At 42.0% G+C, this 17002-nt stretch overlaps 1 protein-coding gene across 3 annotated transcripts in view; it reads left to right on the top strand.

Moving 5' to 3' along the window:
* The window catches only part of VWA8 (von Willebrand factor A domain containing 8), a 334690-nt gene that overhangs the window by 287580 nt on the left and 30108 nt on the right, over nt 1-17002 (top strand). For all 3 annotated transcript variants that reach the window (XM_029936673.1, XM_029936672.1, XM_029936671.1), the window contains 3 exons: nt 1459-1567; nt 4676-4832; nt 11457-11565. In XM_029936673.1, the coding sequence (XP_029792533.1) occupies nt 1459-1567; nt 4676-4832; nt 11457-11565 (375 nt within the window). The remainder of the gene's footprint in view (nt 1-1458; nt 1568-4675; nt 4833-11456; nt 11566-17002) is intronic.

Below are 17002 nucleotides of genomic sequence, written 5' to 3'. Positions count from 1 at the left end.
TAGTCAATATATATTTTAAACTACTGTTCATCTCTTATGTTACCTCTGGAGAAGTTAGAAGGTAATATAAGTTCTGGGAAAGTTTTTTAAATGTTTATTTGTTCTCTGAATGTTTCTAGCTCTTCTGCATAGTTTAAAAACAGAAAATATTTATTTTCACCCATTTTTAGAGCATGTTTATGTGTGTGGAATTCATATCAATTGTCTTGTCTTGAGTGCTGAATTTTCTTAAAGTATGCTAAAATTGGGCCAAAACTCCATTCATGCCGCCAAAGCTATTGGCAGAAATCTCTTTACGATGTTGTAACATTTGAAATTAACTAGTCTGGATATAGACAAGGGAAGTTATGTTGAATTCATTCTTAATAGCCATTTTACTTGCAAAGCCTCTATATTACCACCTACCTTCATTAATCCAAAATCTAGAAAAAAAGTCCAAGTACCGACAAGGAATGGGTCAGCTCTAAAGACTGATCTGGCATCATGCTTCTGGTCCATGTGCAAGCCCCCCCTGCCCTACCCTAAGCAGTTAGAGAGCACTGACCAATCCTCCGTGGCTTTCCTACCGTCCTGCCAGTTCATCTTCTAGAAGACTTTTTGAACAAATAAATACATATTTGATTTAGTCTCCCCTGAAAACCATTACATTGAACTCATAGGATTCATGAAGTGTGACTGCTTTGAGTTCTTTTTATTGTGGAATGGTATCTACTGAAAGAACTTAGTAGGATTGGAATTCTTGGGGGATTATCAGTCCTTTCGCTGAATCTGTGCTGAATGAAATTAGGGACCAGTGAGTCACAGGCTCTCACAGAAGAGGGCTAAAATGCAGCTTATTCCATTTGCTATTGCAGGAATAAAAATCCAGTTTTTAAAATAAAGATGAATCAGGAAATCTACAAAGCACCATAGTAAAATTAGAGCAAGTCCAGAAAATAACGAAGCAGTTTTTAGTTTCTGTGAGTGTAACTTTAATATATCACTGTAGCACACACAGATACATTTGCTATTTTTGTTTTTCATGTTTTACACAAAATATTTCTCAAAGGGCTCGAATTTCTTTGAAAATTAAATAGGTAAATGTGTATCTGCCGTGACTCAGCTGGAACAGCTGGGTAGTGATCCTTTTAAACCTTCCGGAGAGTGTCTGGTGAAATCCACTTTCCCTGCTTCTCGTAGGTGTTTGTTGTTCCTGGTGTGGTTGCTCCAGGCATGTGCTGCACCAAAATAATTCTGAAGCTGCAACTCAGCCCAATTTCTTTTCTTTTTTTGTTTTTTTAAAGAATTTTTTAAATCAAATGTCTCCTTCCCAGCTAAATGGTTGTGAAATCTGATAAAATTGTTTGCCAGACACTAAACAGCATCTATGGTGTCCAGTGGCCTGAGGTTATTTTTCTGTCCTGCAGTCTCTGGTGTTGCTCATGAGATAGTGATAATGTCTCCATTCTTCATTTGTAGATAACAATCAACAGAGATAGTGGTGAAGATGTGAGTTCCCCCAAACACGGGAAGGAGGACCCAGACAACATGCCCCACGTGGGCGGGAATACTTGGGCTGGCGGAACAGGTTGGTAGCACTGGCATCCTCGTGGGCTGAGCTTCCCGAAACTTCACAAGCCTGTGTGGACTGCACACCACCCCTGAGAAGGTGCAGGGACCACTTCTCTTCTCTGTCTCCCCCGTTAGTCAGTGAGACTGTGCTTTTGCCCTGAGTCCCAGCGTGACATCACGACTTGGCAAAGCTCTGGCAAAGCCCCACAGACACTGCCAGCTTGTGACCCAAGACCATTCTGACCCTCCCGGAGTGGCTTCATCAGTAAAAAGGGAAAATACTATCTGCCTTACCAGGTTGTGGTGAAGATTGAATGAAATCATGATTGCTGAGCACAAGCCCTGGTCTGAAGAATGTATCCATTAAAAATGTTAATCCCTTCTTCTAAATTCCATGCCCTTGGGATCACGGCAGCAATCTAGAGTAAATTCTTTCTAGACCAGCTGACTTGGAAAAGAAATGGCCCTTGCCTTCCACAGCTCAGAAATGAGTATGTTAAGGATGCAGGATTTTGAGATAAGAGTCGGTTGCAGTTTGAACCGATGGCCGTGGTCCATTCCTTCCTCTTGGCCGCCTGACGAGAGCATTGTTCTGATGACTGCTGCCTTCCTCTTTCCTCTGTGGCAGCTAGACACACACATCTGCTGGGCCGCAGGAATAGGGCCAGACTGTGAGCGCACTGTCTGATCTTATCTATGGCTCGTGCTGGCACGAGCTCCATGCTTCTCCTTCCTTGAGGATGCTGTGTGCCTCTTGGCCTTGACAGCCTCAGGAGGAAATGGGTTTCTGTGCTGAGACAATGTGCTATCAAATAGGCCCTCTAGACTTCTTGCCTGATCTGTTTATTCATCAAACATCAGCTTTAAAGAAAGGGTATTTTTAGAAATGTCCTTTGATCTCAAAATTAGTGTCAAGGCAGCAAGATTTAATCCATATGGAATGCGTTGTTGAACGAGTTGGCCTGATGTACGGTTCCCAGCAGTAAACTACTCTGGAGCCAGGGTTCTCACTTGTTAGTCACCTTCAGTCTACTGCCTCACCTCTGTCCAGACTGAAGACCCTGCTTTTGCGTCCCCCAGCTTTATTTTTCTACCTCCCGAATCTTTTTTTGCTTCAACTTCTCTTTCTGTCATTCTCCCACAGAATTCTCTACATTGAACGGAGCTCTGACCCAAGTCACCTGATCCCTCTTTCATTATCTAAGCCCCTCACTTTCTTGTTTCCCCCCATACCTTAGGAGCTGATTTAAGATGTCTGAGATTAGCTTCAAGATGATGCCTTGAAGTCTAGAACCTCTGACCAACATTTTCATTTAACTCGTATAAGTTAAAGGCTCTCAGAAGTAGAGGTCATGAAGAGCTCCCCTCTCTTGCTCTCTCCATCCCATGTGACTTTCCCAAAGGCCCCTATGACTCATGCTGACCTCTCACACCAGCCTCTGAATGGTTGTGGGTCCTTTCCTCTTCACCAAAACTGATGTCATCTCAGCACCTAGGAAGTTTTAAGCTCTAATCCATGATCCACCCGTGCTTCAGGAGAACCTCCTGTAGGAAGGGAGTCAGGTCACAGAAGCAGCTTTTCTACCTCTGTAGCTCATCGTCATTGTCCAGTTACTGGTCCCCTCTGCCTACAGGCTGTCCCTGAGTGAGAGCCAGCAATCACACACATCTAAGGAGGAATTTTTCACCACCAATTTCTAAATGAAAATGAAGTCACATGTGCTCAAATCAAAGAGTAAACATAGTATAATTAATAGGCTGTTCTCATGGTGTTTCCCAAAAGGAACTGACCTACCTGGACTTTGGTAAGGGAAGCAGTACACGCTGAGTTCTTACTTTTAGGTTATTATACCAATTAATGGTCCAAGGGGGGAAAGGTATATGTAACATAACTTAACAAAAGCCTAAAAGCTTTCAAAATTTCTACTTTACAAAACTCAGAAATGACCTCATTTTTCTATGTCATGGGACATTGTCTAATTAATAGTAGTAAGGCCAACCACTTATATAGTTCTTATTTTGCACCAGATACTGTTCTAAGCATTTTAGCTTCATGGCAATCCTAAGAAGTAAGTAACATTAGTATCTCCATTTTACAGATGAAGAGACTGAGACACAGAGAAGTTAAGGGACTTCCTTCAAGGACACACGACTAGTGCATTGAGCCAGGATTTAAATTCAGGCTGTCTGGTTTAACTTATGGTGTTGTACTGTGTAACACTGGCACACGATACAGCAGCATGTGCTACTACACCGCCCTCCCTATGCTGAATTCTCTTCTTAGTGCCAGGTTATGTGTGAGTGAACAAAAGAAACTGATGACTAGTATTTTAATCATTATAAAACAGAGGTAATAAACTGGTAGCCCAGAAGCTGAATCTAACCAATATATGTATTTTGAGGGTCAACACAGCATTTTAAATAACTTGAATTTGAATGTATTTTGATGAGGCAAGTTTAACTTTAACTAGCCAAAGTCCTCACCATTTTTATAGTATTACCTACCTGGTTCTCTAGGGATTTACTTTATATTTACAACATAAACAGTTTTTGTAATATTACATAACACACACTTATAAGCATGCAGACTTGGGTTTATATTGGAAAACTGTCCTGCTGCTGACAGTGTCTAAAGCTGACTAGATCTATATCCTGGCTGTCTTTCTCTTATTTTAAGGAAACATAAGGTAACATACAAGAGACAAGGAGTGTTATTCATTTGGGTTAACAAATACATACCATGTTATCTGTGGTGTTCAAGCCAATTTTGTAGGTTCAAAGACATAAAAGTATATAAGATATAATCCCACCCATCATATAGTTGGTGAGAAAAGAAAAAATTAATATTAAAGGGTAACAAATAGTGGCCGGGAGTGATCCCTGTGGGGTAGAATCATCAGATGAGGTGTCTTGAAATATGGGTAAACTTTGGCTGGACGGAGAAGAGAAAAGGCATCCTAAACAGGGGGAGACCCTTTGCTTCCAGGAGATGGTCACCTAAACGCGTAGTTACTAAGTGGGTATAATTCATATGCTTCACAGGACTGCTTTAAAGGCACGATCTACCTTTTGTCTTGTGGTCTTCATCAGTCTTGTCACCTGGATTTTCACGGTTTCCTTCCAGGGGGAAGAGACACCGCAGGTCTGGGCGGCAAAGGAGGTCCTTACCGGCTGGACGCGGGCCATACTGTGTACCAGGTGTCTGAGGCCGAGAAAGACGCCGTCCCCGAGGAGGTGAAGCGAGCCGCTAGGGAGATGGGCCAGAAGGCCTTTCAGCAGCGGTGAGTGGGCCGCCGCAGAGAGAGCCGGGTGGCTAGAGGCGCAGCATGGTGGCAGTCCCCGAGTAGACCCTGAGCCCTGTGATTCTCCACCTCGTGCAGCACCTGGGGCCACAAACTGACACCTAGCAGAGGCTGAGTGAACATACTCCCTGGTTCTTTTTGCTTGGTTTACTACATTAAATGTATTCATTACATGTGACTGTGTAGAAAAAGGAATTAAGCACGTTGGAAAGTCAAACCAAAGATACTGCTCTGAAGAGAAATTAAAGTTCAATCACTCTATCCATGTCTGTTTCTAGGCCCCATAGGGAATTTGGAAAACTCTATGCAATAGTGCCTTCTGCCCTTGGGAATCTTATAGATGTGGGGATAGGACTAGTAAACACACACACACACACACACACACACACACACACTCAAACTCACACACTCCTCCTCACATACACTCCATAAGTTGGGGCTGCAGTCACATGGTGCAGAGCTGTGCCCCCTACAGGTGCACAGAGGGGGAGGTGGGGGAGCTGGGGCCTGAGCTCAGCCAAGATGTGGCTGTTCCCAGAAGGGTAAACACCAGTGCGGGATGACTTAGTGCCTATGGCAGAGAGAGCCAGCTCGCCTATCCAGAACACAGGGTACCAGCTGGGGTCACGGGGAGTGAGGTTGAATGTGGAGTCCCCGTCAGTGGGTGGAGACCTTGAAATCCAGGCCAAGAAGCCTGTGGCTTTTAGAGGATCCAGAACCATTCTGGGCCACTTTGATTGGAACCATCTAGAAAATAAGAAGAAGCCACATGATGCTTTCACTAGGCATCCACATGTCTAAAAAGCAAAAAATACCAAAGGACCCACAATATCTCCTTCAGGTTTGAGGAAATTGGTAGTGGTTCGGGAGGCATATTTACATTGTTGTGCTCAATGAAAGGGCTGGGTGAAGTCAGAAGAAAGCACTCTCAAGTATATATGAGTAATGCAGTTCCTCCCACGTAGAACATCTGGTCCCATGTTACATGCTGTGCTTACACATCCTGCAAGTAAACAGCACAGAACAATAGGGACAGACCAAGGCCACGCCCTCAGGAAAGCCTGCCGGCTGTGGAACCCTCATATACCCAGGAGGTAAACAAGCCGAAGTGTTCCTGGAGGCTGTTCTGCGGCATCCCTGGAGGCCAGGAGCATTATCCTCACCAGGCCTGTCTTTGCTCTTCTGAGATGGGTGCCTTTCCTCTCCCTTCCTCTCAAAGACATTATGGGGGACAGATAACTGTGTTAGAAGTGAGAGCAGTTTAGGGGCACCTGGGTGGCTCAGTCCCACTCTTGATCTCGGTTGTGGTCATGATCCTATGGTTCGTGGGATTGAGCCCGAAATCCGACTCTGTGCTGGTAGCAGAGCGAAGCCCACCAGGGACTTTCTCTCTCTCTCTCTGCCCCTCCCCCACTCAAACTCTCCCTCTCTCTCTTTCTCTCTCTCTCTCTCTCAAAATGAATAAACTTAAGAAAAAGGCAATGAGAGTAGTTTAAACTTCTCAAGAAAAGATGGGAGGAATGCTATATGAAAGATCTTGTTAGAATTCAAATACTGCTCTACATTTCATATAAATGATAAAACATCCATTTAGGAAAAAAACCAAAACCACATTAGTTGGCTTTGACTAATGAGTTCCTATTGTTGCCATCCTCAGATCCTCATCAGTAGTCATCCTGTCTCAAATTTTGCCTAAGTGGACAAATAAGATTATTTTGACACACACATAGTTCATGGGGAGGCAGAAAGACCTTTCAGTAGTGCTTGGGCACAAGTATGCAACCCCTTCTCTGATTTCCATAATAGGAATAAGGACCCTGGTTCTGTTAAGCACTGCCCTACAGGGAGGAGAAAGAAGCATCCGTGATAATAAGGCAACTAAATATAATAGTTACAAGAGAGGAAAGAGATGAAATGGGGAAAGGACTGAGAAAACCATTCACCTCTACTAATTACTACAGAGAAGAATCTAGTCCATGTAGAAGAGAAAACTGTAAGGTGGTAGAAAGAAAAGGTGGACAAGAGTATAAGAAAGGAGAGGAAGAAATAAAAGCACATGGAGATCCTGAGAAAGACAGGGCATTAGCAAAACACAGACAGCAGAGAGGGTGCTTTCAACTTTCATGGAGTAAATGCTCCTATTTGGTGAGTATCCAGGTTAGCCCTGCTAACGATTTTCTTTCACTTTTTATTATGGAACTTTTCAAACATAAACAAAAGTAGAGAGAAAACTTCAAGAACCCAACTTTTCTCCCAACTTCAAGAAGAAAACTCTGGCTCCACTCCCAGTCCCCAACCCTAGATTGTTTTGAAGCAAATCCAAGATGTCCTATCTTTTCATTGTAAATATTTCAGAGTGTATCTCTGAAAGATAAGGACTCTTTAAAAAACAAAACCACACAATACAATTATCATGTCCTTAAAAAGTAATAATTCTTGGGGGCATCTGTGTGACTCAGTCAGTTGAGCATGTGACTCTTGATTTAGGCTCAAATCATAATCCCAAGGTCGAAAGATCAAGCCCCATGTCGGGCTCCTTGCACGGCATGGAGCCTGCTTAAGATTCTCTCTCTCTCCCTCTGCCCCTCCCCTGCTCACATGCACACACTCTCTCTCAAAAAAAAAATAAAAATAAAAATAAATAAAAGTAATAATTCTTTACTATCATCAAACAGTCTGTTTTAAAACTCTTTTGCAACTCTAGACGTATGTGGAATGAGGTCAGGTCCCTCCATTTATGCTTTTATATGCCCTGGACCTTTTCTCCATAGTTCTTATCCCGCTTTCCCTTAGTATTATTATTTATATGAAGAGTTGATTTCTCCTCCACTGGCTTTAAGTTCCTTGAGGGCAGCAATTTTGTTCTGTAACATATCCCCAAACCTAGTGCCTGGCAAACACTCATACCCACTAGTGGAATAAATAATATGCGCAAGAAATGCTTTATTCAAAGACCGGCTAATACTTAATTCAGAAACGGGCTAACACTAGACGGAGTGGGGCAGTGGGCTAAGTAGGTGATAGGGATTAAGGAGTGCCCTTGTGATGAACCCAGGGTGATGTACAGAAGTGTGGAATCACTATATTGTACACCTGTATGTAATATAACACTGTATGTTAACTAATTGGAATTGAAATTAAAACTTAAAAAAAAGAAGAAACTGGCTAAGACCAGACTGAAAGCCAGTCTCATTCATCAGCCTAGAAGTCCCTCATATTGCCTTAAAGAGCCTGATACTCCTGATAGGCTCTTGACATCAACAGAGCCTCTAGTTAGCATTCATCTGTATCTGGACTCCAGTTCACTACCTGTTCCTGCATATCAAGATTCATTGATATTGTATACCTGAAACTAACATTATACTGCAAATTAGCTGGAATTTAAATAAGAACTTTAAGAAAAAAAGGATTCATTCAAGAAGACTAACAGAGGCAGATACACGTAAGACATGCAGAAGGCAGGACAGAAACATTAAAGCAACAAAACATGAATGAAATCGGGAGTGAGGTATTTTACGAGCCTGAAAGAGCATCTAAGGTGGGTGCCGGCTGTGGAATGTACCCACTACTATTTGTAAAACTCATCAGCCTACCACCATGGGTCTCCGCTTATATTTGTTTTCCTCATAACTGATCCAAAATTATAGTATTTAAGCCTGTCCTATAAGAAAAGTAAAATGAGAACTAAAATTCCCAGACTCTTACGTAACAATAAATATACCCTTTAAAAATACACTGTGCCAACAAAATGCAGTTAGTCCACATAGATTACTAGGACGTGAAGCAGCTGTGCCTTGCGGTTTTGATCAGGGTTAAAGCAGCACAAAGACATATTTCCAGCTAGTTCTGTGGGCTTGAGAGTATTAGCACCAGGAAGCTTATCTGGTCTAGAGGCTAAGATTTCCTATTTTCTTTCCCCATTCCCTGCTTCGGTCTTCATCTTTCAGAATTTATCAGCTTTGAACACCTTGTAGGTGATCTTTCTGAAAGCTGACACAACCTGGAATATGATTTCCAGACTTCTTCATAATTAAAACAGCATGCGGCGTGTTTCTGGCGCGGCGTGACTGTGTCAGAGGCAGCCCCGCCACAGGGACAGATTCTGATCTCACTACAAAGGCCAGGCTGCCCAAGGTGACTTACCAACTGCCTGACCCCTTTCCTGGGGTGTGTGTGTGTGTGTGTGTGTGTGTGTGTGTGTGTGTGTGTATGTATTTCTCTCCCTGCTAAGGACAAGCTATGTCTACATTTTTTTTTCCTAAGCTCCCTTTTTTGCAAAGTATGCATCTCCCTTCTATGGGACAGAGCATATTAGCTTCCTGTGTATGCGGGGGGGGGGGGGGGGTTGGGGGAAGTAGTATGTCCCACAGTATTCATGGTGCCCAGCTTCTGTCAGCCTTGAGACATGAGACATAACCTAATCTAATGAAAATTTATAGAGAGGTTTAAGGGACTGCCAAAAGCAAACATAAGAGGTATTGTTAGGAGGTCAAATCCTATACATGTATTCCTAGCTGTTCTTCAGAACAGAGAGTAAATTAAATTTAAAAGGGCCCCTTGGCATGTCACCTTAGGGAACACGATTCAGCCCTTATTTTCCTTCTGAGAGTCAGTGTTTTCAAAGAGCTATCTGACAGCATTTATTGAGTACTACCATGTTCCAGGCATTGTGCTGGATACTGGAGATTCAAAGAAAAATTAAGACTATTTCTCCTCCCAGAGGAATAGAAGAGAAAATATCCATGTTGTAAATCACATGTAATAAATGTATTTTTTATTATTTTTGATTTAGTTATTCACACACTCACATATACACATGCCTATGTGTTTATGTGTACTGGATCTCAATGTAAAGCATATTCCCTCCTGTGGAAAATAAATTTTGAAAAACACTATGATAAAGGGAAACAGACATATCTAGTAAAAGCAGTAACATGCAGAGGTTCCATAGCAGATATCTATAGAAGATTCATGAATAGGAATGATCAGTTTTACCAGAGGGATCAACCAAGGCCTCATTGGATGTGGCCTTCAAGCAGGATCTTGAAACCTGAGTTGGTGTTGGCTGACCCCTCCAGGTGGTAGGGCAGGAACCACAGATCTGCCCTTGGCGGTGTCGGCCTAATGTTGTGTGATGCTAGTAAGCTTCCAACACTCTGCCCCCTGATGGCTGGATTCTTCACGGCACTTGGCCTGACATGGAGGAAGAGAGACCATTCATTCTCATCTGACTTCTGGGGTGTCTGTTCCAGCCCGAGATGATAAATCTAGATTTTAAACAAGATTTTCAGCTGTGCACGCAGGATCCACACCTTTCAGCACTGCACATGCGTGTACAGGCCCACACAGGCACGCACAGCAGTTTAGAAGACTGTGCCCTTTCCATTTATAGAAACTTACAGAAACAGGTGATCAAATTAGTGTGTTATGGATGCAATGCTGTAAAGCCCAAGAGAGCCTCACTCCATGAATGAACCTTCTTATGATTAGATTAAGATGGCATATTTCAAATAATCCTGAGTCTTTTTTTTATTTCAGTCATTCATTTCATTTTATTTTGAGCACCTCTTCTGTGCTAGGTACCATGCTGGGCACTGTACATATAAAAATGAGGAAGACTCAGTAATTCTCCTAAGGGAACCTTGTTGGGGAGACAGGTGGCAGACACTTATAGCATGGTATAGTATAGTAAATACTCTGAGAGAGGGAAGCCCAAAATGCTCTGAGACCACAGAAGACAGACCGGGGATCAGTGAAGGCTTCCTAGAAGCAGTCCTTATTGAATTGAGTCCTGAAGAGTAAGTGGGAGTTAGATACAAAGAGGCAGAGAAAGGAAGTTCCCAGTGGGGGAGAAGCTGGAGCTCTAGGTATGCAGTGTGTTGAGGGATTTTCAAATGTGCTGCTGGGGCTACAGTGGAAGCTGATGATGAAGAAAAATAAGAAGGAGCACTATGCTGGCGGGTTAGAACTTCAAAGCCACAATAATATGAAAACACAATTATCCTATTAAAAGCACACAGCAATTTTAGAAAACTCTTGTATTCTACATAGCAGCATATTAAATTACATTCTTTGGGCCTGAACTGTTATCTTGGCCAACCAAATAGATGTCCTTGGTCTCTAAAAGCAACCCCATAACTCTTCTAGGAACCTGCCGCATGAAGTGACCAGCTGCCAACATCGTGACACGTCTTTGGGATATGGCAATGGTTTGCTATAGCGCTGACTCACTGCCTCATGAGGGCCAATTGTGCACATTCCTTTCCAAGTCAGTGCTCAGTGATCGTACTGTTAGTAGCTTGGAGTTGATCATGGTGGGAGTATTTACACCACAGAAATCAGTGAATACTATAAATCAGGGCTTTTTGTTGATTTGGTTTAGTGTGTTCTGGAAGGCTACTTGTTAAGCCTTTACCGGCCTACCACTGGACATTTTCTTCGTTAGAATCTCCTAACTGAAAGCACTGCTTCTTGCGTTTTCACCTTCAAGGCAACATCAGATACCAAGAACCTTGCTATAGTTCTAAGCAGATGAATGGATGTAAAAGACCACATACGTATTATTTCAGCTACTGTTTTTTTTTTTGCCCCCTCTGATTTCAGGCTAAGGGAGATTCAAATGAGTGAATATGATGCCGCAACTTATGAAAGGTTCTCAGGTGCTGTTCGACGGCAGGTGCACTCCCTCCGAGTCATCCTGGATAATTTACAGGTAATCTCCAATGACGGACTAAGAAAATAATCTGGGCCCAAAGCTGGGCCCCTCCCAAAACTGTTGGAGAAAAGTTATCCAAACCCTAACCACCCAGTCAGAAAAACAAGTAATCCATGCCAAAATGTTTGTATAAAACTGCAGAGCACCCCCTGGCCTTCTTGGGTCAGTTCTCCAAGGAAAATATTAGATCTTTCCTCTCCAAGAAGCAACAATATGACCAGCAATCCTAGAAGACCCTAGACTCCCTGCTTCCCCTCATATATAAGATCTATCAGTGTCCCACCTCTACCAGAAATCCACAGATAGAATCCTTTCCCTACCAATCATTTCACTGTTGTTGACTATAGACAAAGGAACATTTCGGATCATCCAGGCTGTGCATTCTCTGTGTCTCCTGGCCTCTCCTTCGATGCTCCACCTGCCCCTGCATTACCTGCCTTTTATTATTTTCACTTTTAGATGATGGTTGCCTCAGAACCAGTTAATATTTGCTGTGTCCCCTTAAAATACCAATTAAGACACTTCCATATTTCCTAAGCAAAGACTTGTTATTTGGAGAATTTGCTTTAAAAAAAAATCCATATGCAAATTGTGTGAACAAAGTAACATTGAGGGATTGGATTTTTTTCCAGTAAAGACACTTTACCTGTGCTCATCACCCTGAGCATTGAGGGCAACTTCTGATCTCCGTGGCAAGGCAAAAGGTGAATAAGAGCCAAAATGAGTGGTTCACAGGAGATGAGGGTGTTGAGAGATAGTGCTCATATTAAAACTGAAGAATGAGTAGTTTAGTCAGTCATTCAGTTCTTAAGTTCTTTTTAAAAATTTTTTTAAATGTACTATATTTAATTTTGAAAGACAGAGAGAGACAGTGCAAGCAGAGAAGGGTCAGAGAGAGAGGGAGACACAGAACCAGAAGCAGGCTCCAGGCTCTGAGCTAGCTGTCAGCACAGACCCTGATGCGGGGCTCGAACCCACGAACCATGAAATCGTGACCTGAGCCAAAGCCAGACGCTTAACTGACTGAGCCACCCAGGCGCCTCATTTTTTAAGTTCTTGATGCACACCAGACATTAGGGATAGAAAAATAAAATGCAGCCCCTGCCCTCAAAGAAGGAACTCAAAGAAGAAAAATAGGCAAATGATTTCTTACATACTGTAGGAAAGTATGTACACGATGCTGTGGAATGAACAAAGAAGGGCTTCGTGGAGAATGTAATGCTTGAGTTCACACTTGAAAAAGGCTAAGGATTTTTCAGATGGTTGAGGAGTCAGGGCATTCCAGATACAGAAAACATGATGTACAAATACAGGTTGTTCAGTTTGCCTCTGAAGCACATGTCCGTGGTGGGGGGCAGTGGCAAAGGAGAAGGCTGTCAAAATCACAAAGACCAGATCATGATCTGGCCCTGGCCTCTGAGAACATGCAGACAACATTGGGTTTTACCCTGTGTACAAATAGGCCATTAGATTACTCAGAGCACTGGAGAGGAATATGAGAATACTTTTTTTATTTTTTAATGTTTATTTTTGAGAGAGAGAGACAGAGTGCAAGTGGGGAAGGGGCAGAGAGAGAGGGAGACACAGATTCTGAAACAGACTCCACACTCGGAGCTATCAGCACAGAGCCTGACGCAGGGATCAAAACCTACAAACTGTGAGATCATGACCTGAGCCAAAGTCAGATGCTTAACCAACTGAGCCACCCAGGCATCCTGAGAATACATTTTTACTTGAAAGAATAAGAATTCTCATCTGATATTAGTTCATGTCTTGACTGGTATTCATTGGGCATCAGGCTATATTTACTTTTACAGACATCACTACATTCAATCCTCTCATCACCCCTTTAAAAAAATGATATTATGTTCACCAGATAAGCCAAAGGAAGAAAAGGCAGACCCACTACTGTCACTTCATCACGTAAGACACCAGTTACACCTGAGTTAGAATTAGGGTTACCATTAAGAAATGACCCTCTGCTAAAGACCACAGCAATAAGACCAGCATCAGAAACTGCCCAGTTTTGCTCTCTTCCCTGAAAGAGAGATGTGGAAGAAAACTGTAAAGAGCTCAAAGAAAAGCAATAAATAAGATGAAATGGATGGAAAACAAATTGACACCTATTAAAAAAACCATAAAGGTATTAGGGTTAGTAACTTTCTAGATATTCTCAAATTTTTGTTCTCTTCTTCCTTGGAAATCTGAAAAAGAGAAAACAGGCTTAAATAATAGCAAGAAAGAGTTTTAAAATATAAGAAAGGGAATAAAATGATGTGATCCTTGGACAGGTACCTAAAATGGTTGTAGATCTACCATCCCTACAAATCTTCACAAATAATACAAGCATTTTAATAACAGCAAGCATTTACTGAGCAATTATCATGTGCCAGAGAGTCTACTAGTTGCCTTACATTATCAACATCATTATCAAGATCTCTTCCATCACCATCGTCATCGTCATTATCATCATCATCATCATCATTATCATCATCACTTAGTGACTAATAGTGCCAGCCCTGGAGCCAGACAGACTGGGTTCTGTAAAATGGAATGACAGATGATAGGGCAGTTATGCAGATTAATTCAGATGAGACAAGTAAACCATTTAAAACAATGCCTAGCATATGCCGTTCTCTATAGAAGAATCTGTTTTTTTGTTACTTCCGTTGTATTTGCTAATATTCATCAGCCTGGACTTCAAGCGAGACAACCAAATGCTTTACATTCGTTTTGCTATTTAATTCTTATGATAACCAGTAAGGATTATGTTCTACATTTCTTCTGAAATGTAGATATTTTGTTCCCGCTGTATACTGAGGAAACTGAAGACTAGAAAGATGATGTAACTTGTCCTGGGTCATGACGAATGAACCGGGTATCTGAGCCCAAAGCTCAGGTCCCTATTAGCCATGAGGCCTCTGTTATCTGCTGCCAACTCTACAATTCTGAGAAGTATCATTCTCACATATGCTCGTGACACATTTTGCATCATTATCCTGATGCTGATGTAGCATTTTCAAGTGTATCCCCTATTGCATATAGATATTTTTTTAATCCACAGGATTTTTATTCTCAGGTGGGCCTTCTAGTCCTCAGTTTAGAAAGATGTGCTAGTTGAAAACACAGCTACTGGCCAACGACAGAGACGGCCTCCTGTGGAATATGAATCTTTAGATTGTTGCCAAAACAAGATGGCTTTGTTTGGTCGCCTTTTTGCCATCATCTGCCAGTCCTGTGTGGCTCTGATTGACTAATAGCTCTCAGCTGTGTTGAGGTTGCTGTGTAATCCCAGTAACTATGGGTGTTTCCTTGGTGAACAGCAGAAAAGTCTGGCCAGGAACTAGCAAATCATCATTTGAAGTGATTTTTCAAAGTACAGCTTCAAGCCCACACATAGATTCAGTGTGGCTGGCTGAGATTTGAGGAAAAGGAATGTTGTTGCCACTCTTGGTAATGTCTGCTTCAAAGAGTGTATCTTTGCAGCACGTGTCCTTCTTCTCAGTGACAATAGCCATCACCAGTGACCTCTCTTTGTTTCTTGACTGGATCCTGTATGGACTATCATAGATTCCTGGTTTTATTGGACCTTTTTATGAATCAATAGCAAGGATTTTCTTATTAGAATAGAATCTATAATAACTTCAATTATACTTGGTTCAGAATCTGAATCTCTAATTCCAGCATTCCCTAACAAAAGAAAATATCCATTCCACAAAAAGCCACTGATTTTAATCATACCTTCTATCCAGTGTTTTGCTGATCTACAATCAGTAATTTCATTCTCAGGCTAAACGAAATTAGCCTTTCTCTGGCTGCTTTGGCTAGCATTATTCTTCCATGAACCAACAATTATGTTCCTTTTTTGTTTTCCTTGAGTAGTTCGAAATGACCATTGACATGTGACATGCACTGTGCTTGGCACTGAGGCCACAAAGATTCATGGGATACTGTCTCTGTACTCAAGAAGGCTATGGTTTTGAGGAGTGGGAAAAACGGGTACCTCAACAGATCATTTCAGTTGAGTATGGTAAGTGTCTAGGTACACAGATACAGAGAATGCAGTGGAAGCCCAGAGGAAAGGGATTCTAGGATGGATTTTTCAGGAAAGGATACATGAGCTGGCTCTTGAGTATTAACCAGTTAAAGGAAAGTGAAAAAATGCCCCAGCAGAGAACATGGTATGACACTGTGCAGTCTCAGGTGTGAGCTGAGGGCTGGTCTCAAGTATGAGCAAGATTCCATTTAGCATAAAACACACACAAGGACTTGGGGCTAAGAGGCACATAGGTGCCGAGCAAGGAATTTAGACTTTATTCTGAGCACCCACTTTGCTCATATCTAAAGAACGGAAGGCATTTCCTCATTCCTCTTATTTAGTTTATAATAACTATTTCATCCAGTAGACATTTGTTGAATATCTATTTTGCCTAAGGGTCTTTGCCTTCAATTACTGACCTAGGAAAAAAGGTACATGTGTAGTTTTAATAGAAGACACAATATGGTAAATGCCACAGGAGTGTTTTAAATAAAGTGCTGTGTCATGTAGACAGATGTGTATGCAATTTCTAGGCTGCACAGTTAGGAAAAACTCACAGAGGAGGTGCCAGCCATGAGCTGGACCATGAAGGATGAACATGGTTTCAATTGGTCATTCTTCTAAGGATTGGTATGGAAGAACAGCCTTGACCAAAGCTTCTCAAACCTTCTGTGGAGAGAGGCCAAGTGTTTTTCATCAATCATGGACTAAGGCTTTTATAAATTAAAACAGAAATGAATTACTGAAAAAAAGATGTAAAAATTACCATACAAGATACAACCCATATTATTTAATATTAGATTCAGCAAGGATAAAAGTACTTTGTCAAATTCCCATACAAGTTTTTAAACGCTTACTCTTCATTTCCATTACTTATTTCATCATAGACTAGTAACAAGTGTGTGCTCACCAAAGGCAGTTTGAATAGCTCTGGTCTAGACAGAAGGAATCTATGAGCAGAGGAAGAAACCTTGAATACAAGGCCATTTAGAGAATGACAAACTTTCTAGGGACTAGAGCTCAGAGTTTCGGGGTGGGGCTGGGGGCCGTGGGAGAGAAAATGAGGGAGAAGGTGAACTCCCAAGGGCCTTGAGCACTATGCTGACTATATTCTATAAGCAGTGAGGAGTGTGAACATCACTGAGAAAGGGAGCTTTGTAGTTAGTTATATCTTCCTTAGGAGGCTTCACAGCCATGGAGAGAGAAAGTGTCAGAGAAGAGAGAGGTAGGGGAACCTGGGAATCAAATCATTAAAATTACTTCAGTTATCCAGGTGAAAGGTGATAAGAACACAAACCAGGTAATGGAAGTGAAAAATAGAAAGGACGGGACAGTCTGGAGGCTGGACAAGAAGGTAGATAAGATGTGACTGATCAAATGTGAGGTGAGAGGAGC

Source organism: Suricata suricatta, chromosome 4 (genome assembly GCF_006229205.1).
Source record: "Suricata suricatta isolate VVHF042 chromosome 4, meerkat_22Aug2017_6uvM2_HiC, whole genome shotgun sequence".
In the NCBI taxonomy this organism is placed as follows: domain Eukaryota; kingdom Metazoa; phylum Chordata; class Mammalia; order Carnivora; family Herpestidae; genus Suricata; species Suricata suricatta.
This window is presented reverse-complemented; position numbering and strand designations above follow the sequence as displayed.